The sequence below is a fragment of the Myotis nattereri genome (assembly GCF_964212035.1).
Source record: "Myotis nattereri genome assembly, chromosome: 5".
NCBI lineage: Eukaryota > Metazoa > Chordata > Mammalia > Chiroptera > Vespertilionidae > Myotis > Myotis nattereri.
Window position 1 is genome coordinate 105,151,839 of NC_138080.1, and position 18,119 is coordinate 105,169,957.

Consider the following 18,119-nt stretch of genomic DNA (forward strand, 5'->3'; position numbering starts at 1 on the left):
AGGGACGGACATGAAGGACCCTGGACTCAGAGGAACAGCCCCACGGTGTGTCGTGGACCCACAGGTTCGAACGCCAATGCCCTCCACCTCCTGGGAGGGTGACTGAGAGCTGGCTGGCGTGTGGTGTGGCATTCCTGGAGCAGAGGACAGCATGGTGGGCACTGGTTCCAAGCGAGACCTGCAGGAGGTGGGGGGATGAGCTCCCCCTGAGAATAGGTCAGGTCTGGTTCCTGGCCACGGTCCGGTCCCCATCTCAGGAGGCCCTGCACCCCTCTCCACCTGCCAGGGAAGCCCAGGCTGCTTGTATCCTGATGGCCAAGCACTCCTGGTTTGGAAGGTTTGGGAGAAAACGCTTCCCGGGGCAACCTGAACCCCCTAATGCTTTTCCTTCTTATGAGGAACAGAGATAACACCGCAATGAATGACCACTATCCCTCAGCAAGGTCTGCCAGCAGGCACGGGTCTCTTTGCCATGTTCCCTCCGAAGGAGAATAGACAGTGTATGTAAACCCCGCGGGCATTCTGCTCAGGACTCTGCTGGTCTTATTCTTCTTGCTCTAGGATGGCGGGTGTCTTTTAGTTTAAGACTCATCTGGAACAAGAAGGCTGCACACCGGGGTTGGTTTTGTCTTGGCTCTGCCCCTGGGAAAGTCATACAAGCTCAGGCAATGCCCTCCACCTCCCGGGAGCAGATGGCCTGGGCGGTCCCTGCAGAGCCCCCAGCCCGCACCACTCACACCTGCCTGTCAGGCAACACGAGACCTCGACTCCCAGGCCATGTGACGTGCTCTGGCTCAGGCGAAGCTAACATGTGGGAGACACAGCTTTCCCGGGGTTTCTGGACAATGAAGTTGGGAGAATCAAGGTGCACTAGGGCCCAGAGAGAGAAGCCAGCCCTATTTCTGGGCAATGCCCAAACCTAAGCGCTCACATTCACTTCTATTCTCGGACCTCAGAACGGCAGGCCCAGATGCCAGGGCAAAAGCCGTGCGCCCGCTCCGCAGCCCAATAAATGCACAGACACGGCATCTTCACAATGAAGCTTGAAACCAGTCAAGCACTATTATTTTATTAAAAAAAAAGAAAGAAAGAAAAAAGTCTAATGGTAAGTATATAGTCTATACATGCTACAGCTAATTGTTCACCGCCACCCCCCTCACATCATATATCCTCATGTATTTTTTTGTGTTAAAACAAAAACCACCACCAGAATTTGTCCATTTGCCGAGGGTGTAGGAGTGCTGAGTGTCCAGAGCTCGCCAGCATCATCCTGTGAGCGGACACGAGGTGACGGGGCAACGGCGCCAGAGCCCGCTGCTCCTGGAGGGATGTAGGCATGGCCGCTGACGTGGCTGCTCCCTGATGCAGGACCCGGGGGCTGTGGCGAAGGTGACCATTGCTCCTCACCACCCCCTGGAAGTGAAAGGGGCACCATGAACAGTGAGATGGGCCCAAAGGCATGGACAGGCATACAGAGGGGTGAGGTGTGGACACCTCTGTGGCCGCAGAATTGCTTATTGCTGCAACAAGCCTGGCAGGGCACCGCGAGTCCACAGAGGACCCGAAAAGCGCTGGCTGTGGCACTGGGTTTGGCTTCTTCCAGGAGAGAGATGGAGCCCCCTTGTCCCTGGTTGGAACCAGGGAGGCCTCCTCCGGAGAACAGGGTAGAAAGGGGAAGGAGGATGGAATGTTGAAGCACGAGGCGGGGCTCAGGAACCCGCAGGGTAGCGCCAGAAACAGACATCACCCCACGGAGCCGGACGGTCGCGGTGGTGGGAAGGGTCCTCAGCAGGTGGTCTGAGCGGGCTGTGGAGCCTCCTGGCTTTAACTGTGCAAAGTCAGAACTGTGTCTACGTTTGGAGCAAATCCTCCGGGCCAAGGGAGGGTGCCCTGAACCCTCAGGCCTCCGTGTGAGCCAATGACCACTCCTTGGGCCACAACTTGACACTAGGTCATGTTTGGTCTATGGCATGGTATGGCTGCTTGCAGCAAAAGCCTGGAAGGATGGGCCTGGATGACCAAGGGGGCGCAAGATGGCCCATGGATGGCTGAGGCTGTTGTGTGCCCACTGTCACCGTCCCAAGACAAGGCAAGACCTCCCAGGAGGGGGTGGACGCAACAGTTAGAGACTTGGCACAAGGACAGGATGAAGGCCAGGCCCGAGACCTGCTCTTTCTTGGTGTCCAGTCCAGCTATGTGAGGCGGGAGCGCTCAGCCCTGGTACCTGGTACGGGCTGAATAAACACAAGACTGCCCATCCCTAAGGTCTTCCAGACCCTGGGAGATCGGGCACCTGCCCTTGAATGTGGCCTTTGCTTTCCTCTTCCACCTGGGAGTGAAATCCCCCGTGGGCTCAGGAATATTTTAAGGCTGAGAACGCAGCCTGACAAGGACATAACCCCACCGAATGGCAAAGAAATTCTGAGCGGAAGAATTTCAGCAAAGGCCTATTCTACCAAGCGGTAACCCCAAAACTCAGATTTTCCTAAGATTTGGTGGCACCACGAGCTGTGGTTTTACCCTAAGATGTAGGGTGAAATACAGGAAGGAAAAGGGGTGGCGGTGTCACTGTCTGCCTTCCAGAGTCGCATTTACCTGTGACCCACGGACCTGTCATCGTGGGGCAGGCGGAGGAGAAACTCGAGGGCCCCCTGCTCCCCTGGAAGCCCACACACACTTCACTGCTGGGGCAGAGGAGGTCACGGGCGCGGGGAGAAAACCCCCGGGGTCCCGTCTCTGCTCCGTCAGTCACTATTTGGATGAAGACAGGAATGCGACCTCACCCCCTGAACCCCGATTTTCTCACTACAGATTGGGACTGACCTCATGCCCCTCCCAGGGCTACCTCGAGGGCCAAGCTAAAGCGGGGAGCGTGTCTGAGCCCTGGGGGCCTGCCGGAGCTTGGTGTGGGGGCCGTTCCTACAGCCGGGGGCCAATTCCCATGGCGGTGGGAATGCCAGGGGAGTTCTGCGTTTGCTCTGTCAATTGCTCACCGAATAGAGGCACAGTCCTGGAGGCTGTGCACCTAAGTCCACAGTCAAGGACAGCGAGGGAGAGCCACTGCCACCAAGACCCCCACTTCCAGGTGGCGGGGACGCACCCACGCTGTGGCAAACGGTGCTGAGGGAGGGGCCGCGGGACACCAGTGTATCCCGCGGAAAGAACAGTGAACAGAGAGGAAAGTGGCTTTAGTACCTTCAGTTCCCGTCAGAATAATAACAACAACAATAATAAAAATAATAATAATAAAGGCAAGTCCTTTCATTCGCAGAAAAACATTCTGCCCAGAGAAAGAACGAGTCCCTCCTCACCCGGCTGATCGCCGGAGGAGGGTCTGAGGTCAAAGACAAGCACCTTCAGTGGAGTCAGCGAATGGAAAGCAAAGCTCCCACAGCCAGCCGGGCAGGGGGCGGCAGGGGGCCTGCCCCGCGCCTGGCACGCAGTAGGAGCTCAGGACAAGCTTGAAAAGGTCCTGGAAAGCAGAAAGGGAACCAGGAAAAAAAATTTAGAGTTCTGTCTTGAAATGTAGTCAAATCCTGCATAACAGCTTCATGAAGGTGGCGTAAACCAAAGGGGAGCAAACACTCAGGCAAACGTGCTCTGGGGCCGGGAAGAGGGGGTGGCCCTCTTCCAGCCGCCTCCCTTCTCCCCCCAGGGTTCTGGGCAGGGGCCAAGGGCGAGCAGGGGCAGGGAGTAACCTTGGGCCCTGCCCCCGGGTTGGCGGGGTGGGACTTACAGGTGGACGGAAGGAAGGAGACGGTCTGGGGTCTGAGGAGGCTCCTTCTCCCGCAGACACATCCAGAGCCCAGGTGGTGGGGGAGGGCCTTTGGCACTGCAGGTGGACAGCGAGCACCCCCAGGAAAGCTGGCTTTGGGGTTCCAAAGGCATGGCAGCCAATGAACACTGACTCGGAGCCTCTGGGGCAGGACAGGGCCAGGTCCTCTCCTGCAGGGTGGGGGTCGGGGGGGACTGCTCTCTCACCCCCAGGCAGCCTGGCCCACAGGCAGGAGCTCTGGGCCTGGAGCTGGAAACCCAGGGTCCTGGTTCTAGTCCCGTACGTGGCCGTGAACCACACCATCAAATGGGCGGGAGGGCTGCCCTGGGTTCCATCCAGGGGAGCGTGCGGGGTGTGTGTGTGTGTGTGTGTGTGTGTGTGTGTAAGGGGACTGTGAGAGCCAGAGAGGAGTGGGAGGCAGCAGCAGAGCGACGGGAGGCGCTGCCTGGCCCTGTCATCTGAGGGGGCCACTGCTCGCTACGCTCAGCCCGATAGAACCAGCTGCTGGCCTCTGAGCCACCTGGGCCCCTCAGGGCTGGCATGGGAGGCCACCTCAGCGCCCTCTGCTCCCTCAGCTCTCCCCCTCCCCTGCCTGGTTTGCCTCTTCCAACGGGAAGGGCACAGGGGTGGGAGCCAGGCAGGCCTGGATTCAAGTCCTCTTCCTTCTCCCTCTTCCTGGCTAGGGTGCCTGGGGCACACAGCGCCCAAGTTTCCTCATCTATGAAATGGGTGTAATATTACAAGAGAGGGCTGTTGTGAGGGTTAAACACGAACGCAAAGTGCCTCGTACACAGTCTGGGACGACTGGCTACTCGGCAAAGGGGTGCTCAGAACGGGGCATGGCTTGTTAATGGTCCTCTTTTTTCAAGCAAACGTGGAGATTCTTGCTCTAAGTGGACAGAAGCGAAGGGCCCCAGGGTGGGGCGGGGATTGCCCGGAGGCCGGCACTTGCTCCAGGCTGGACCCGCCCCTTCAGGACGGATCAGGTTCCCAAGACAGAAGCTGGGAGGCAGAGGGCCGGCCAAGTGGACCTCCAGGCCCACTCACTCGTGGGGCAGTTGCATCTGGTCAAGCCTGAGAGGCCCAGGGGCCTGAGGCCTCGGAGAGGAGCCCACGGAGCCCACTTCCATCGGGCACAGTCCTTCCTGGCACCAAGCATTTGGGAAAGGGGTGAATAAAGTCACCGGCTTTTAGACATGGAGAGGTTGGAGCAAGCAGCCACAGGCCGGATGGGCTGCCAGGGACTCCCCTCACTGCGCCGGGTCCCGTCCCAGCAACGAGAAATCCTCCTGCAGGTTCTCCACGTGGTGGGTTCCGCTCCTGGTGGCCTGGAGAGTCACGGTCCGCCGCCGGGTGGGCAGGGAAGCAGGCGGCGATGCCACGGGCCTGAAGGCAGGGATACCGAGTGGAGAGAAAGCCAGGGCGTGGCTGCTGCGCCTCCAGGGCTGGCTCCACCCACGGGAGGGAGGAAACCACAGTCCTCCAGAGCCTGCCTTCCTTCGCAGCCACGTGGAGGATGATAAATTAAGAGGCATATTAAATATGTGGGCAAAACCAGCGGGGACGCGCGGGACCTCCCCGCGGGGAGGCTAGGGCTTCTTGCGGAGATAGTTGGAAGGAATCCAGCCTTCCCAGGAGGGCGCCCCGCTGAGCACCTGGCAGAACCACCAGCCACTGCTGTTCTTCTCCCGGACCTCGAACACCGTCCCCTCCTGGAAGCTGCTAGTGTCTTCATCCCCTTCGAAGCTGGCCACGGCCACGTACAGGTCCTTCGGGCTGTCGGCATTGGGGAAGGGGGCCGCCACCGTTTTCTCCCTGTTTTCTCCCATCTTGCCCGCCAGCCGTGGGCCCAGCCCGCCTCTCCCTCGGATGTCATCTTGGCCCCCTGAGGAGTTGGCCAGAAAAGGTTTGGCTTTTGGAGGGACCAGCAGGGCCCGGCCTGGGGCAGGGGCTGCCCTGCCTTCACTGGCCTCCCGCTGCGGCCCCATGGGCTCCGGGAGGGGCCTGGGTGAGGAGGAGGTCTTCTTGGGGGGCGGTGGTCTGCGGGGCGGGATCACGGGTCTCTGCTGGGGAGCCTCTTGGGGAGCCTCCTTGAGAGGCGCGGGCACGTTCTTAGGCGCAGGATCCGTGGTCTTGGCTGGCTTCGGAGAGGGTCTGCAGGGTATCTCCTTGGGGCTGAGCCCGTCCTGCTTGCCCGTCCTGTCCGGAGCGCGCCCAGGCCCCTCCCCTGGGAGGAAGCTGCGGCTGAAGGCCGCGTCTTGGCCCCCGACAGCCTGGTGGCTGCTCTCTCCGTCCAGCAAGGGCTTCTCGTGGGGCTTGGCGGGCCTGAGCTTGCTCCTGAGGTTGCAGATGTCCACCTGCTCTTCGCCCTGAGGTGCCTCGATCCTGGGGGAGGAAGCTGGTTTCGGCCTCACCTGAGGTTTGGACTTCAGGAAGGGGTTCTGGGGCACGGCTTCCGGCTTCTCCTCCGGCGGGTCGGCTTTGGATTTGGAGATGGGCCGGAGGTTGGGCTTCTTCACTTCCTTGGCCAACACTTTATGGCCACACTCCAGCCCCATCTCATTTCTCAGCTGGAACACCTTGCTTTTGTCAGGCTTGGGCTCTGGCTTCTTGCCGTCCCGGGTCGGGGGGCTGTGTTTAGCTGGAATCATTGGCAAAATCACGCCCGGAGGCTTGGGCGAGGAGCCCCTGAGCTGCTCCAGCCTCTGCCGCTCCCGCTCCTGCAGCTCCCCTTCCGACTTGATGATGGATTCCTTCCGGGGAGGGAGGCTGGGCTTCTCCTCCTGGTTGAGGTCGGAGATCTCCTCGTAGCCTGTGCACGGCACGTCGGAAGACGCCTTTCTCAGGACGTCCTTTCCGCCCTTCCAGTCTTTGGACCTCGGTATCCCAGAGTCCACGGCACCGAGTGGTGCATCGGGCAGGGGCCGAGAGGGGCCGCCTGCTTCACCGCCCATGCTGTTCTCCATCGCTGCCTCCCCCAGCCGGAGCTGGGCCATCTCGTTGGGCAAGGGAGCCAGGAAGTTGGGTCTGGAGGCATTGCTGGTCTTCTTATACTTGTCGATGAAGGTTGCTGGGGCCCAGCCTTCCTTATCTTCGATCTGAATGTACCACCAGCCACTCAAGTTCTTCTCGATCACCTGGGCGGGAGGAAGAGGAAAGCACTTAGTCGGTGTGGTTCCAGAGCCAGTGGACCAGGGCGGAGAGGAGACCCACGTGCACCTGAGTCCCGGAAGCGGGACTGGCACTCAGCAGGCTCCCAGACATCGATGGTGGACAGCCGACGGAGGCTACAGGAGCGCCTCTCAGGCGGGTGGGCTCCAGTCTAGCCCTGGGTTTCCCCAGAAGCAGTCCCTGACACACGGACACGCGCATAGGCGGTGAATTTGGGGGATGACTTCAGGAAGTGACAGTGAGGAAACAGGGAAGGTGAGGGCCTACTACGAGCAGGTATGGCTCTGGGCCGCGGGGGCTTCATCCACCAGGGACCCTCCGAGAGACCAAGCACAGCCCGACCTCCCCAGTGGGGGTGGGGGCAGTTACCCCGAGACTCACAGACCTTTCTCCCAGGGGTTAACTCTCCTGTTTCCGGGTGGTGCCCTCGGGCTACATGGGAGGTAGGGGACCTGTATGCAGCTGCAAGTCAACTCAGGTGGTTGGGACGCAGGACGGGCCCCTGCAGTGTCTGCTACAATTCTAAAGTGCAAGGTGAAATGCATGGGCAGCCCCAAGTAGCCCTGGTCGCTGTTCCTTTGGCTGAGCACAGATAAAGTGGCTGACGGGTGCTTGCGGCATGCGGCATGAGAAACGTGTCTCCTTAAACGGGGGCACCTCACTCAGCTCACGTGTACACACAGGGGAACTGGTGATGAAGGAGGCAAAACAAACTTTCATCGCACCGCCTTCTCCCTCTGGGATACACACCCACTGAATGAACGGTGGGTGCAATCCCCCTCCGTATTTAAGATCTTATGTTACCTGTTGCCTTTCATTCAGGACCATGTATCTAAAGTGACATGGGTGAAAGGTACCCAGGCTGCATGCTGTGAGCTGAGCTGGATCTGCCCAAAACTCATGTTGAAGCCCTGTGCCTTAGAATGGGACTCTATTTGGAGATGGAGCCTTTAAAAGGTAATTAGGTTAAATGGGCTCATCAGGGTGGGCCCATGTCCCATACGACTGGTGTCCTTATAACAAGAGATTAGGACACAGGAGAACATACAGAAAGAGGGACAACCATGTGAGGACACAGTGAGAACATGGCCATGGGCAGCTAAGGGGAGAAGCCCCAAGAGAAACCAACCCTGCTGACACTGTGACCTTGGCCTTCCAGCCTCCAGAACTGTGAGAAAATAAATCCCTGTATTTTAAACTAGCGGTCGCCAACCTTTCAGACCTCACGGACCACCAGAGGTTGGTGATACCCAGACTGTGGTATTCTGAGACGGCAGCCCGAGCTAATACATACCTGCAGTTCTCTGGCAGGCTCTGTGCACGCCATCTGACTCGTGCTCACAACTGCCCCATGAGATGGGGGTTATGATCCCACTTCACAGGTGCGGAACCGAGTCTCAGGAGAGCTGAGGACTCGCAGACGGTCAAGAGGCGGAGGCGGGAGGTAAAGGCAGGCTGGTGGGCTCCAGAGCCTGAGCCTTTCCCACTCTCTGACCCTGTCCCGGAAAGGGGACCCTGCCTGAGAGGAGCCGTGCCTGGGGTAATAAAACGCGGGGCAAAGAGGCGGCGGGCATAGTTCTGCTGCTGCATTCAGCGCCCAGCTCGGAGAGGGGGCAGAGGCTGGGCTCCGGGGCCTGCAGTCCTGGGTTCTAGTTCTGGCTTCACCACTTACTGCCCAAATGGCCCTGCACAAACCACATTCCTGAGGTTCCACACCACACAGAAGAGGTAACGGTAAGAACAATGACACCCGCTGCAGGTTTTCCCGATGGCCACACACGCTAATGCGTACAGCAGGTGGCTGATGCTGAAAGGTAAACGTTACCTATTATTAAATTACAGCAGAGATTACTGAAAGAGCAGGGTGCACGTGACAGGCATATACTTAAGTCCCATTGGACGCTCTCCAGAAAAGGGCGCTGGTAAATGTAGGCCCTTCACCTGAGGGTGACTGGCATTTTTCCAACACTTGGTAGCTATGGTAACAATTAAAGGCAATTCTGGGCATACTAGTACAAGTCATTGTGGGCGCATCCATGAATTCAACATACTAAGAATAATCAAAATGAAATACATCAATGAGGATTTGCTAAGCTTACACTCTAAACAAAGTACTATTGTGAAAGCTCTAAATATGTATGCTCTTAATTATGACCTGTGGGAGTTTTCATTTACTAGAGAGAAGCTAAGAGCTATTATGAATAAAAGCAAATTCAAAATCAAAAGAATGCGGAGGAAAGAAAAGAGCCTGGTCTTCAAAACCAAAGATACCTAGGCTCAAATCCCAGCTTCACTATCTACTAGCTATGTCACCATGAGCAATTTACCTAACCTCGCTTTGTCTCAGGTACATCTGTAAAATGGGCTGAAGATACTGACTTCTCCCGGAACTTCTGTGAAGATCAGTATGGAACGTACCGGGCACAGAGAGGTGCCTATATCATCATCATTACACATGCTATGAAGATACGTAGGCCAGGCAAGGAGTTGGGAGTGCCTGGTAGCTCCACTGCTGGCACAATGTGGTTCTGCTCATGAATTCTGAAGGCTAATGCGATACTGAAATGAACCAGGAAGCAAAATGAGAGAAGAGGAAAATAGAGGATGTAGAATTTATCATAAGAAAAAAACCCCAAAAACTTGGTTAAGCCAAAAACTTTATATAATGTTATTAACCAATGTTACAATAAATTAAAAAAAAAAAAAAGAATCACAGGTAGGACAGCAGGCTCACTCACCTCGACCTTGAGGCCCGCCTGGAAGCTGATGCCATCAGGGATGGTTGTCTGGAATTCGGCAATGGTGTAATACTCTTCCTCCACTTGGGGTGGGATGGGGGGCTTGGGCAAGTTGAGACCTCGAGGCTGGTATGATTAAACACAGTGCTAAGTCCCATGGAGTCCATTACCATGGCGCTGAAGGAGGGGAGACGGGGGTGCTAAGGGACTCGGGCACACAATCATCCTCAAGGGGGCGCTGGTGGACCCATGGGACTAAACAAAGAGGACCATTCAGATCATTATCTCCTAGATGGGTCACTGGCCCTTCGGCTTGAGAGCAAAGAGAAGAAACATTTGCCAACAATCACGAAAATGTGAGGCAAGACGATATTCTCTGAACTGAAGAGGCAGCGAGGGGTGTGGAAAGAACACAGGTTTGCAGGTCAGACCCATCTGGGTTAGAATCTCATACTGATTACGGGTGTGACCGTGCACAAACCACTCCCCCTCTGGGGCCTCAGTTTCATCTCCTGTGGAATGGGGATAATGTCAGGGTCAACCTGGTGGGGTCACTGCAAACATTCCACAAGTGAAGGGAGTGAAGCACCCAGCGCACTGCATGGCACCCACCAGGTGCTCACTGAATGGCAGGCTTTAAAAAAAGACGGCCCACTTTTCAATGTATTGGTTAGAAAGATACCGAAAGAATAAAAAATGTATGCAAGTAAAATATCACAATGGCACCACAAACGGTGTTTGTACCTCAAGTGACCTTGAGTTCCGGTCTCAAGTGACCGTGTTTGAGGAGACCGACAAGACAAAGGGCTCAGGAAGCGGAGGGCAACTTGTCTTTCCACCTGTTAATGGCACTTTCCACCTGTGCAGCCTGCGTCACGAGGCCGCTGTGTGCACAGGAAGAAAGCGTCTTTGGAAAGGGCGAGGTATGTGTGAGGGGCTAGTTTCAGGTCAGGGGCTGGCTGGCTCCCCAGAAGCAAGGGGCCACTTACTATGGTCATATCCCGGCGAGGAGGGGGTCTCTGCCTCATCTTGGGCGATCCTATAAAGAGAGGAGATCTCGTTTCACACACGTGCAGAATTCTACAGATAAAATTCCCGAGGGGGACACCAGGGGAAGATCTGTTCCGTCCTACACAAGATAAGCCATAATGGTCTGCACAGGCGTTAGTGAGCCGCCGTGACCCTTCCCGTGAGAAGAGCGGGGTTCGGAAGGGGCTGGTCAGACTTGGCTCAGGACAGCCGTGTGCTGGAGCACTGGAAAGCTTTCTAGGAAGGGCAGACGTGTAGGCTTCAGAATAATGCAGAGGCGGCTGCAGCAAGTCATATGACTCATGGAGCCACAGGACCCTCACCTGCAGAAGGGGAGTAAGGCCTGCCTCCCAGGGCAGCGGTGGGGGTGAAAGTAAATACGTGTGAGGCTCTTGGCACATGGCAGACATGCCATACATGTCACTGCCCCTGGCTTGGTGCTCTAGAACAAACCCCACGTAAACAGAACCAAACCAACTTGGGCTGATGATTTCAGGGATTTTTACTCTGGAGGGGTAGTTTGGCAGTTGGGCTGTGGAGATGACTACTCATCTCTTAAACAACCATCTCCTCTGTCTTCTATTAGAATAAATAGCAAGAGTTTTAGCCAGACACTTAGCTGACTATATCAGGACTACATTTCCCAGACTCCCTTGCAGCTAGGTATTGCCATGTGACTAAGTTCTGGTCAATAGAATGTGAGAGAATAGGAATAAGGTAGCTTCTGAGTCAAGTCTGCCACTTCTCTCTGCCTCTTTTCATTAGTCGTGAACCATCCTAGACTAGAGGGATGAGGGCAACACACAACAGATGCAGTGTAATAAGATTTTTGACTGCATGCAGCTGTTATTGCAGCCCTGGACGTATATCTGAACTCTTTTTTAAGAAATACATAAACATCCCCCCACCCCCCCACCCCAAAATATTTAAAAAAAGAAACAAACATCTAAATTATCTGAGCCACTGTTATAGGGTGTATGTTTGTGGTGGTGGGGGGGGTGTCTTTGAGCACCTGAACCTATCTCAACACAAGGTTTCAGATTTCCGTTTGCTCCTCTAGGTTAATGGGAATCCTGTGCTCTTGGCCATGAAAGAACAGAATCACAGAAACCAGGTGCTGGACAGAACCCTGCCACAGCTTGTCAGTGCTTTCTCAGAGCAGTTAAGCAGAGAATGTGAAACTCAAGAAGTTCTTGGACTAAAAGAGCCACTATAAACAGCTGGGGAAGCCCAGCCAGGAACAAGTGACTTCATCCCTACAGCTAATAGGAAGTCTTTTCCCAGCAGACAGATGCCTTCTGCTCTGAACACCAGGACAGAGCCACATGCGTGCGGGTGGAGCCCTAGGGATGCGGCAGACAGCAATGAGCCCTGCTCTCGGGTGTGCTGGGAATATTAAATGGTAAAATATATATGGGGAGGCTTCGGAAAGCAAGATGGATAAAGAAATGTTGTTGGAGTAAACCCAACTTAAAAGGGTCAGCTTTTTCTTCCTCTAGCTCAGAAATGGGGCTGTGTAGCCCTAACCGGTTTGGCTCAGTGGATAGAGCGTCGGCCTGCGTTCGATTCCAGTCAAGGGCATGTACCTGGGTTGCGGGCACATCCTCAGTGGGGATGTGCAAGAGGCAGCTGATCGATGTTTCTCTCTCATGGATGTTTCTAACTCTCTATCCCTCTCCCTTCCTCTCTGTAAAGAATCAATTAAATATATTAAAAAAAAATTAAATAATAAAAAAAAAGAAATGGGGCGGTGTAGAGAAAGCACTGGTGTGGAGCCAGATGGGCCTGGGTTCAAGTCCCAGCCCCACCGTTTACTAGCTGGGGGGCCTTGGACAAACTGCTTAATCTCTGCTTTCTAATCTGTAAAATAAAAGTTAGTGCCCGGCTGGGGTTGCTCAGTGGTTGAGCGTTGACCCATGAACCAGGAAGTCACGGTTCAATTCCCGGTTAGGGCACATGCCCAGGTTGCAGGCTTGATTCCCAGAAGGGGCCGTGCAAGACGAAGCCAATTGATCATCATTGATGTTTCTCTTTCTCTTCCCCTCTCCCTTCCCCTCTCTGAAATCAATAACAATGTATTTAAAGAATTATTTAAAAAATAAAGTAGGAAGTCCCTCAAAGGTGGCTATGTGGAGTCCATGAGACTAATGGTCAGATCCCGGGCACACAGGAGGGGCTTGAGAAACAGTGGAAAAACAGGATCTGGAGTAGGAAAGCAGTGTTTCTCCACTCGGTTCTGCAACTTGCTGGCTGAATGATCTGGAACAAGTTCCCTGGGTTTCTGAGGCTCTGCTTTCTTATCTACAGGAGGAGGGACAGTGCATGAGGAGCACCGAGCCCAGAGCCTCGCCCGCTTGGCCCCCAGCCTCCGGGACTCAGTGGGTGTCACTCACTCTGCTTGACGTCGCCGTCCGGCACTGGGCGGCCTTCACAGCGGCCGTCCCGCTGGCTGCTGAGCGGCTCCTTCTCCCGGCCCCCCAAGTTCTGCAGCCGAGAAACTCCATCCAGGTCAAGGACGCCCGTGTGGGCAGGGGAGCCAGGGCCCAGCTTCAGGGATAAGGGTTCCCCGCTGCTTTTCTTCAGGTACGAGGCCGGGGCCCAGCCCTCTTTGCCCTGGTACCTGGGAGGAGGAGGGAGGATGCTGGTCAGGCTGTTCTGCCAGGCGCATGTGAAGAAGCCACACGCCTACTGTGAATCACATTTCTGGCCCAGATGGCAGGAACGAAGGAGCACAAGTGCCCGGGGCCAGAGGCTGGCACACTGCTTGCTGCTTCCTGGCGAAGCCTAAGCCCTCAGAGCTCGGCATTCAAGGCCTTTCCAACTTGGCCTCTGCCTGCCTCCCAGCCTCGTCTCTCACAGCCACCCCCATGTCCCACCCACCCTACTCGGCCTGCAGCCTCCCAAACGCGCTTTCAACCTCGGTGCCCCCCCGCCTCCCCAGACCCTCTGCCTGCAAAGCCCCTCCCCCCGCCCCTCCCTGCTTCCCTTTCCCAGTTCTGCTTCACACCATGTCCTCTCCCAAGCCTTCCCTGAGCCTCCCGGAGAACGAAGCCCTCCCTCCCTCCACGCTGCCCAGTGGCCTGCACATATCACAATCCCAATGCCTATAACACAACCGCACTTGGTCTGTCTCCCAGCTAGAACGCGAGCTCTGGGCGGGGCCATGTTGGATCCATCTCTGTGTGCCCAGGGTCTCAGTGCCAGTGAGGTGAATAAATAGAAGGAAAAACTGCAAATGGGCTTGGCAAGGGGAAGTGGCCTCCACTATGTGGCTGTCCCCTCACAGCCATCGCTGCGGTGACAATAACGATAATGATAACTGGGAGTCAGAGGCACTCACTGTCCTGTTCTGTGTACTTCAGAGCTGTCAATGGATCTCATCCAGCCGATGCTGGGAGGTGGCCGACAGGCTCTCAGACCTGGGCGGCCGGCACCTGGCTGTGCCCCTAACTTCCATGCTCTGCTGCCTCTTCCAGCAGCTCCAGCTCCGGGCCCAGGGAGGGCGGGCTCCGTTCCCGCCGGGTACACATGCATTCCCGCATTCCCAGGGGGATGAAGCAAGTGGGGGCTGGTTCCGGGTCACCAGGGGTCGGCTGGGTGTCACTGGACTGCGGAGTGATGGAGACCCTGACAGACCAGCTCACGGAATTCTCTTCAGAATCACTTAATTCTCTGCGTGGAACTCAGTTTAATGGCAGGACCCAAGGGGTTGGTCTGGACCACACGGTTACCTGTGCCCGTCTCCTCTGAACTCCACGTTCAGTGACATCACACTGGGTGCTAGAAACGGACCACGGTGGGAGTATTTATACTACGGAAATCAGCATACAATTCAAGAGCATTTTCCCCTTGGAGAGCCGATTGTTAAACATCTCCCTGCACGCACTGGTCTGGTCAGTGGAAATTAGGTGCCCACACCTTTGGGGGAATTAACACACCTAACTGACCAGCAATGATAGATGACAGGGCCAAGTATCTTATCAAGAATTACTATATAAAAAAAAAAATTACAGTAAGGCTCTAGCCAGTATGGCTCAGTGGATAGACTGTCAGCCTGTGGACTGAAGGGTCCCAGGTTCGATTCCGGTCAAGGGCACAAACCTTGGTTGCAGGTTTCATGGCCCTGGTCGAGTGCATGCAGGAGGCAACCAATAGATGTGCCTCTCTCACATCGATGTTTCTGTCTCTCCCTTTCCCTTCCAATCTCTCTAAAAAAATCAATGAAAAAATATCCTCGGGTGAGGATTAACAACAGCAACGACAAAATTACTGTAAGAACGAAACAGAACTATGTTTCAATGAAAAAAGGTCCTTTATGACTGAAAGCACATTTGTAAGGACAGAAACCTGCAGAGCTGGGTGTCCGCCAATTTTAAAATCCCTACCCTTTGAGCAGGAATAAATCCTGTCTGAGCTGGAAAATGTCACGCTACATACAGTCCTCACCCGCAGCACGAGGCGGTTCATTTGAGGGCACCAAGCCACAGCGGAGAGGCAACACATGCAGTGGCAAGTGGGCTCTGGGGCGAGGGAGGTACGGGTTCAAATCCCGACTCTGTCCCTTTCTAGCTTCGGTGAAACCTTCAGATGACCGCAGCCCTCACTGGCATCCTGCGGCAGCCTCAGGAAGGACCCGGAGCCAGCCAGCCATCCCTGAATTCCAGAGCCACCGGGTGTCGGGACTATTTGTCATGCAGTCAGAGCGCATATACACTCAAGATGTTCCGTACCGCGGCCATTACTGCCCCAGACCTCAGTTCCGAGGTTCCCCTCCCCCAGGAAGCCCTTGTTCTGTGCTCCACACTCCCCCGTGCGTCTCTCCAGCACACCTGCACCACCCTGGCCTGCGTCTGCCCCCTCCACCCCCGCACCTGCTGGTGGGAAGTACAGTGTTGTTCTCATTGCCGACTCCCCAACGCCCAGAACGGTGCTTGGCCCAGAACAGATTCTTGGTGTGTGTTCGTGGAATGAATGAAGAAAGTGCCCCACACTCAGCCCCACGTGAGCAGCCCTAATGTCCCGCCTCACATCCCAGCACAGAGGCGGGGTCACAGGGACCTCAGACTTCCTCTCTGGTCCATATTTCCTGTGGTCACAGCCTGGCTTCTAGGGTGAGCAAGGAGGGGGTTCCCAGGACTCATTACCAAACCCGGGAAAGTACCAGGCAGCTCAGCACGCGCTGGCCACTCTCCCCGCCCATGGGTTCTGACGTCGTCACACTGGCGAAGGAGCTGGGACGACGTGTTTGCAATGCCTCCCATCCTGGACTCAGAGATGAGGGCCAACGATGGGCTCTCGGATGCGTTTCCGTCCGTGTGGGGCTGAAGGGGAAATCCCCACACGGCGGCTCAGCCTCCCGTTACTTGTGAAGAGGAACAGCTGGAGGCGGAGACCGGTCTTGCTCAACAGGGCCATTGCGCTCCGCGGTTCGTTCTACTTGGAGAAGGTTTTGCTTAGGATGAGTTTTTAGAGAAGGATCGGAGGAGGGAGGGAGGCCAAACAGCACAGGCCTCTGTGCAGCTGGAGCCCACGTGACCTGGAGCCCACCCAGCCGCAGTGGGTACCTGATCTTCCACCAGCCTTCCAGGTTTTTCTGAATGACCTCCACCACGGCCCCTCTCTCCAGGTTCATTTCATCCTGGTCGCGCGCCGTGTACGGGTAGATGACTGAGTACTTCTCCTCTGCGGGGACAAAGGGATGATGGGGTAAGTCAAGGACACTCAAGGTCAAGGCTGTGATCCATGAGATGTCCTTGCCCATCAGGGGGAAAGATTTCCTCCAGAGATTACTGTGCACCCCCCAGGCCCTCACTTAGCCCCAGATGACCCTGTACATGCAGCCACAGGACCCAGGACCAAGGGCAGGTCCAAATCCCTTAGCGTCACACATGCCTCTGGTCTTCTTCAAATCTGCGCTCCAAGGTCACCTCCCATGACCTTGCCTCATGCAATATTCAGACCCACTGCACCCTCTTCCCTCTTACCCAGGTCTGTTTCCCCCCATACAAGGAATTCCGTTCTAACCATAAACTTACTCCTTTATTGTGTTTTGGGTCTGTCTGCCCTGCTAGAATACGAATGCCCTTGAAGGCAGTGATCGTGTGTCTGTCTTGTTCAATCCTCTGTCTCCCAACACTGAGTCTGACACCAGGAACACTTAGTAACTGGTTAGTAGTGAACGGGTCGTCCCGGAGGCCTGGCGGGAGCCACCTGCTCACGTCAGAGGGGGTCAAACCGCCTGTGGCTCCTCCGCAGTCCTCACCGCGAAGGGTCAGGGGTGGGCAGATCTGGCAGCTCCTGATCTCAGGCTGAGATCACCACCAAGGAGACGGCTAGTAATTTTCATTACCAAGCCGGGAACTGATCTTCATTTCCCATTCATTCTGTTCAGCCTCCGGAACCGACCATGCCTGAAGTTCAATTTCACTTTTTAAATTAATATTTTTATTAAGATATAATTGACATCTAACACTGTTAGTTTCAGGTGTACATCACAATGATCAGATCTATACCTACGGACACACATATCTCGAGAAATGACTGCGTGCTTCAACTTTCATTACTATGACTCGGGCGCCTTCCACCCCACTCTCTGGTGGTTTCCCGCTCCCTCCCCCAAAGCAAGGGACCATCCTTGGGGCCCCTCTCCCCCTCCCCTCCTCATGCCCCCACCCCCCCCAAGAGTTGCTTTTGTCACACTCGGGCAGGCCCTCCGGAGAGCAAGAGAATAGCTTCCGTCCCCAACACTGGGCCACGGCTCAGATGGCTGCTGAGCCAGGCGACAGCTGAGCGCCAGGGGAGCCCCGAGGAGAGGGCTTTCCGGTCTTGGTTACATCCCGGCCCCCGGGGAGTGGCGAGCCAGCTGTGGGCTGGTGGGGACGGTTAGCGTGGGCGCTGACTCTGCCTTTGGGAAAACACCGCGGTCTGCCGGGGCCTGCCCAGCTGGTGCAGAGGGAGGCGGAAGACACACAGGGCGTTTATTTATTTATTGATCTGGCCCACTGACCTGCTCTGCGGGGCTGGCTGACTCGAGTTGCACATATCCTGTGCGCAGCAGAGTCAGCTGTTCCCCTCGCACAGGGCGGGCGGCTGCGGGTGGGGGCGGGGTAACTCGACCCTGTCTGTGCACAGACCTCCTGCTTGGTTGGGTCCCAGACTCAGTGCAGTTAGTCCTGCGGGCCCTGGACTCCAGGGCCGGCACCCAGAGTGAGCTGAATCGCACACGGGGGTTCTCTAGCACCCAGAGCCTCCGTGGGCCCCATGGGACACTCAGTGAGCCTTGACAAAGCTTAAGGTAGACCTTCGAGACTGAATGGTGGCGCCCGGTGGCACTGCTGCTTGGCACCCACCCACCCACCCTTCCTATCAACTCCATCCACAGGGTTTGGGTGGGCTGACTGCACCAC

At 56.0% G+C, this 18,119-nt stretch overlaps 1 protein-coding gene across 1 annotated transcript in view; it reads right to left on the reverse strand.

Annotated features, from left to right (window-relative positions):
- Positions 1 to 1,036: 1,036 nt before the first annotated feature.
- The window catches only part of SH3PXD2B (SH3 and PX domains 2B), a gene marked incomplete at its 5' end in the record, with an annotated part of 86,238 nt that continues 69,155 nt past the window's right edge, over positions 1,037 to 18,119 (reverse strand). Inside the window, 6 exons of the mRNA XM_081092300.1 lie at positions 1,037 to 1,320; positions 5,431 to 6,912; positions 9,685 to 9,810; positions 10,674 to 10,723; positions 13,107 to 13,333; positions 16,278 to 16,395. Of these exons, the coding sequence (XP_080948426.1) occupies positions 1,189 to 1,320; positions 5,431 to 6,912; positions 9,685 to 9,810; positions 10,674 to 10,723; positions 13,107 to 13,333; positions 16,278 to 16,395 (2,135 nt within the window). The 3' untranslated portion in view covers positions 1,037 to 1,188. The remainder of the gene's footprint in view (positions 1,321 to 5,430; positions 6,913 to 9,684; positions 9,811 to 10,673; positions 10,724 to 13,106; positions 13,334 to 16,277; positions 16,396 to 18,119) is intronic.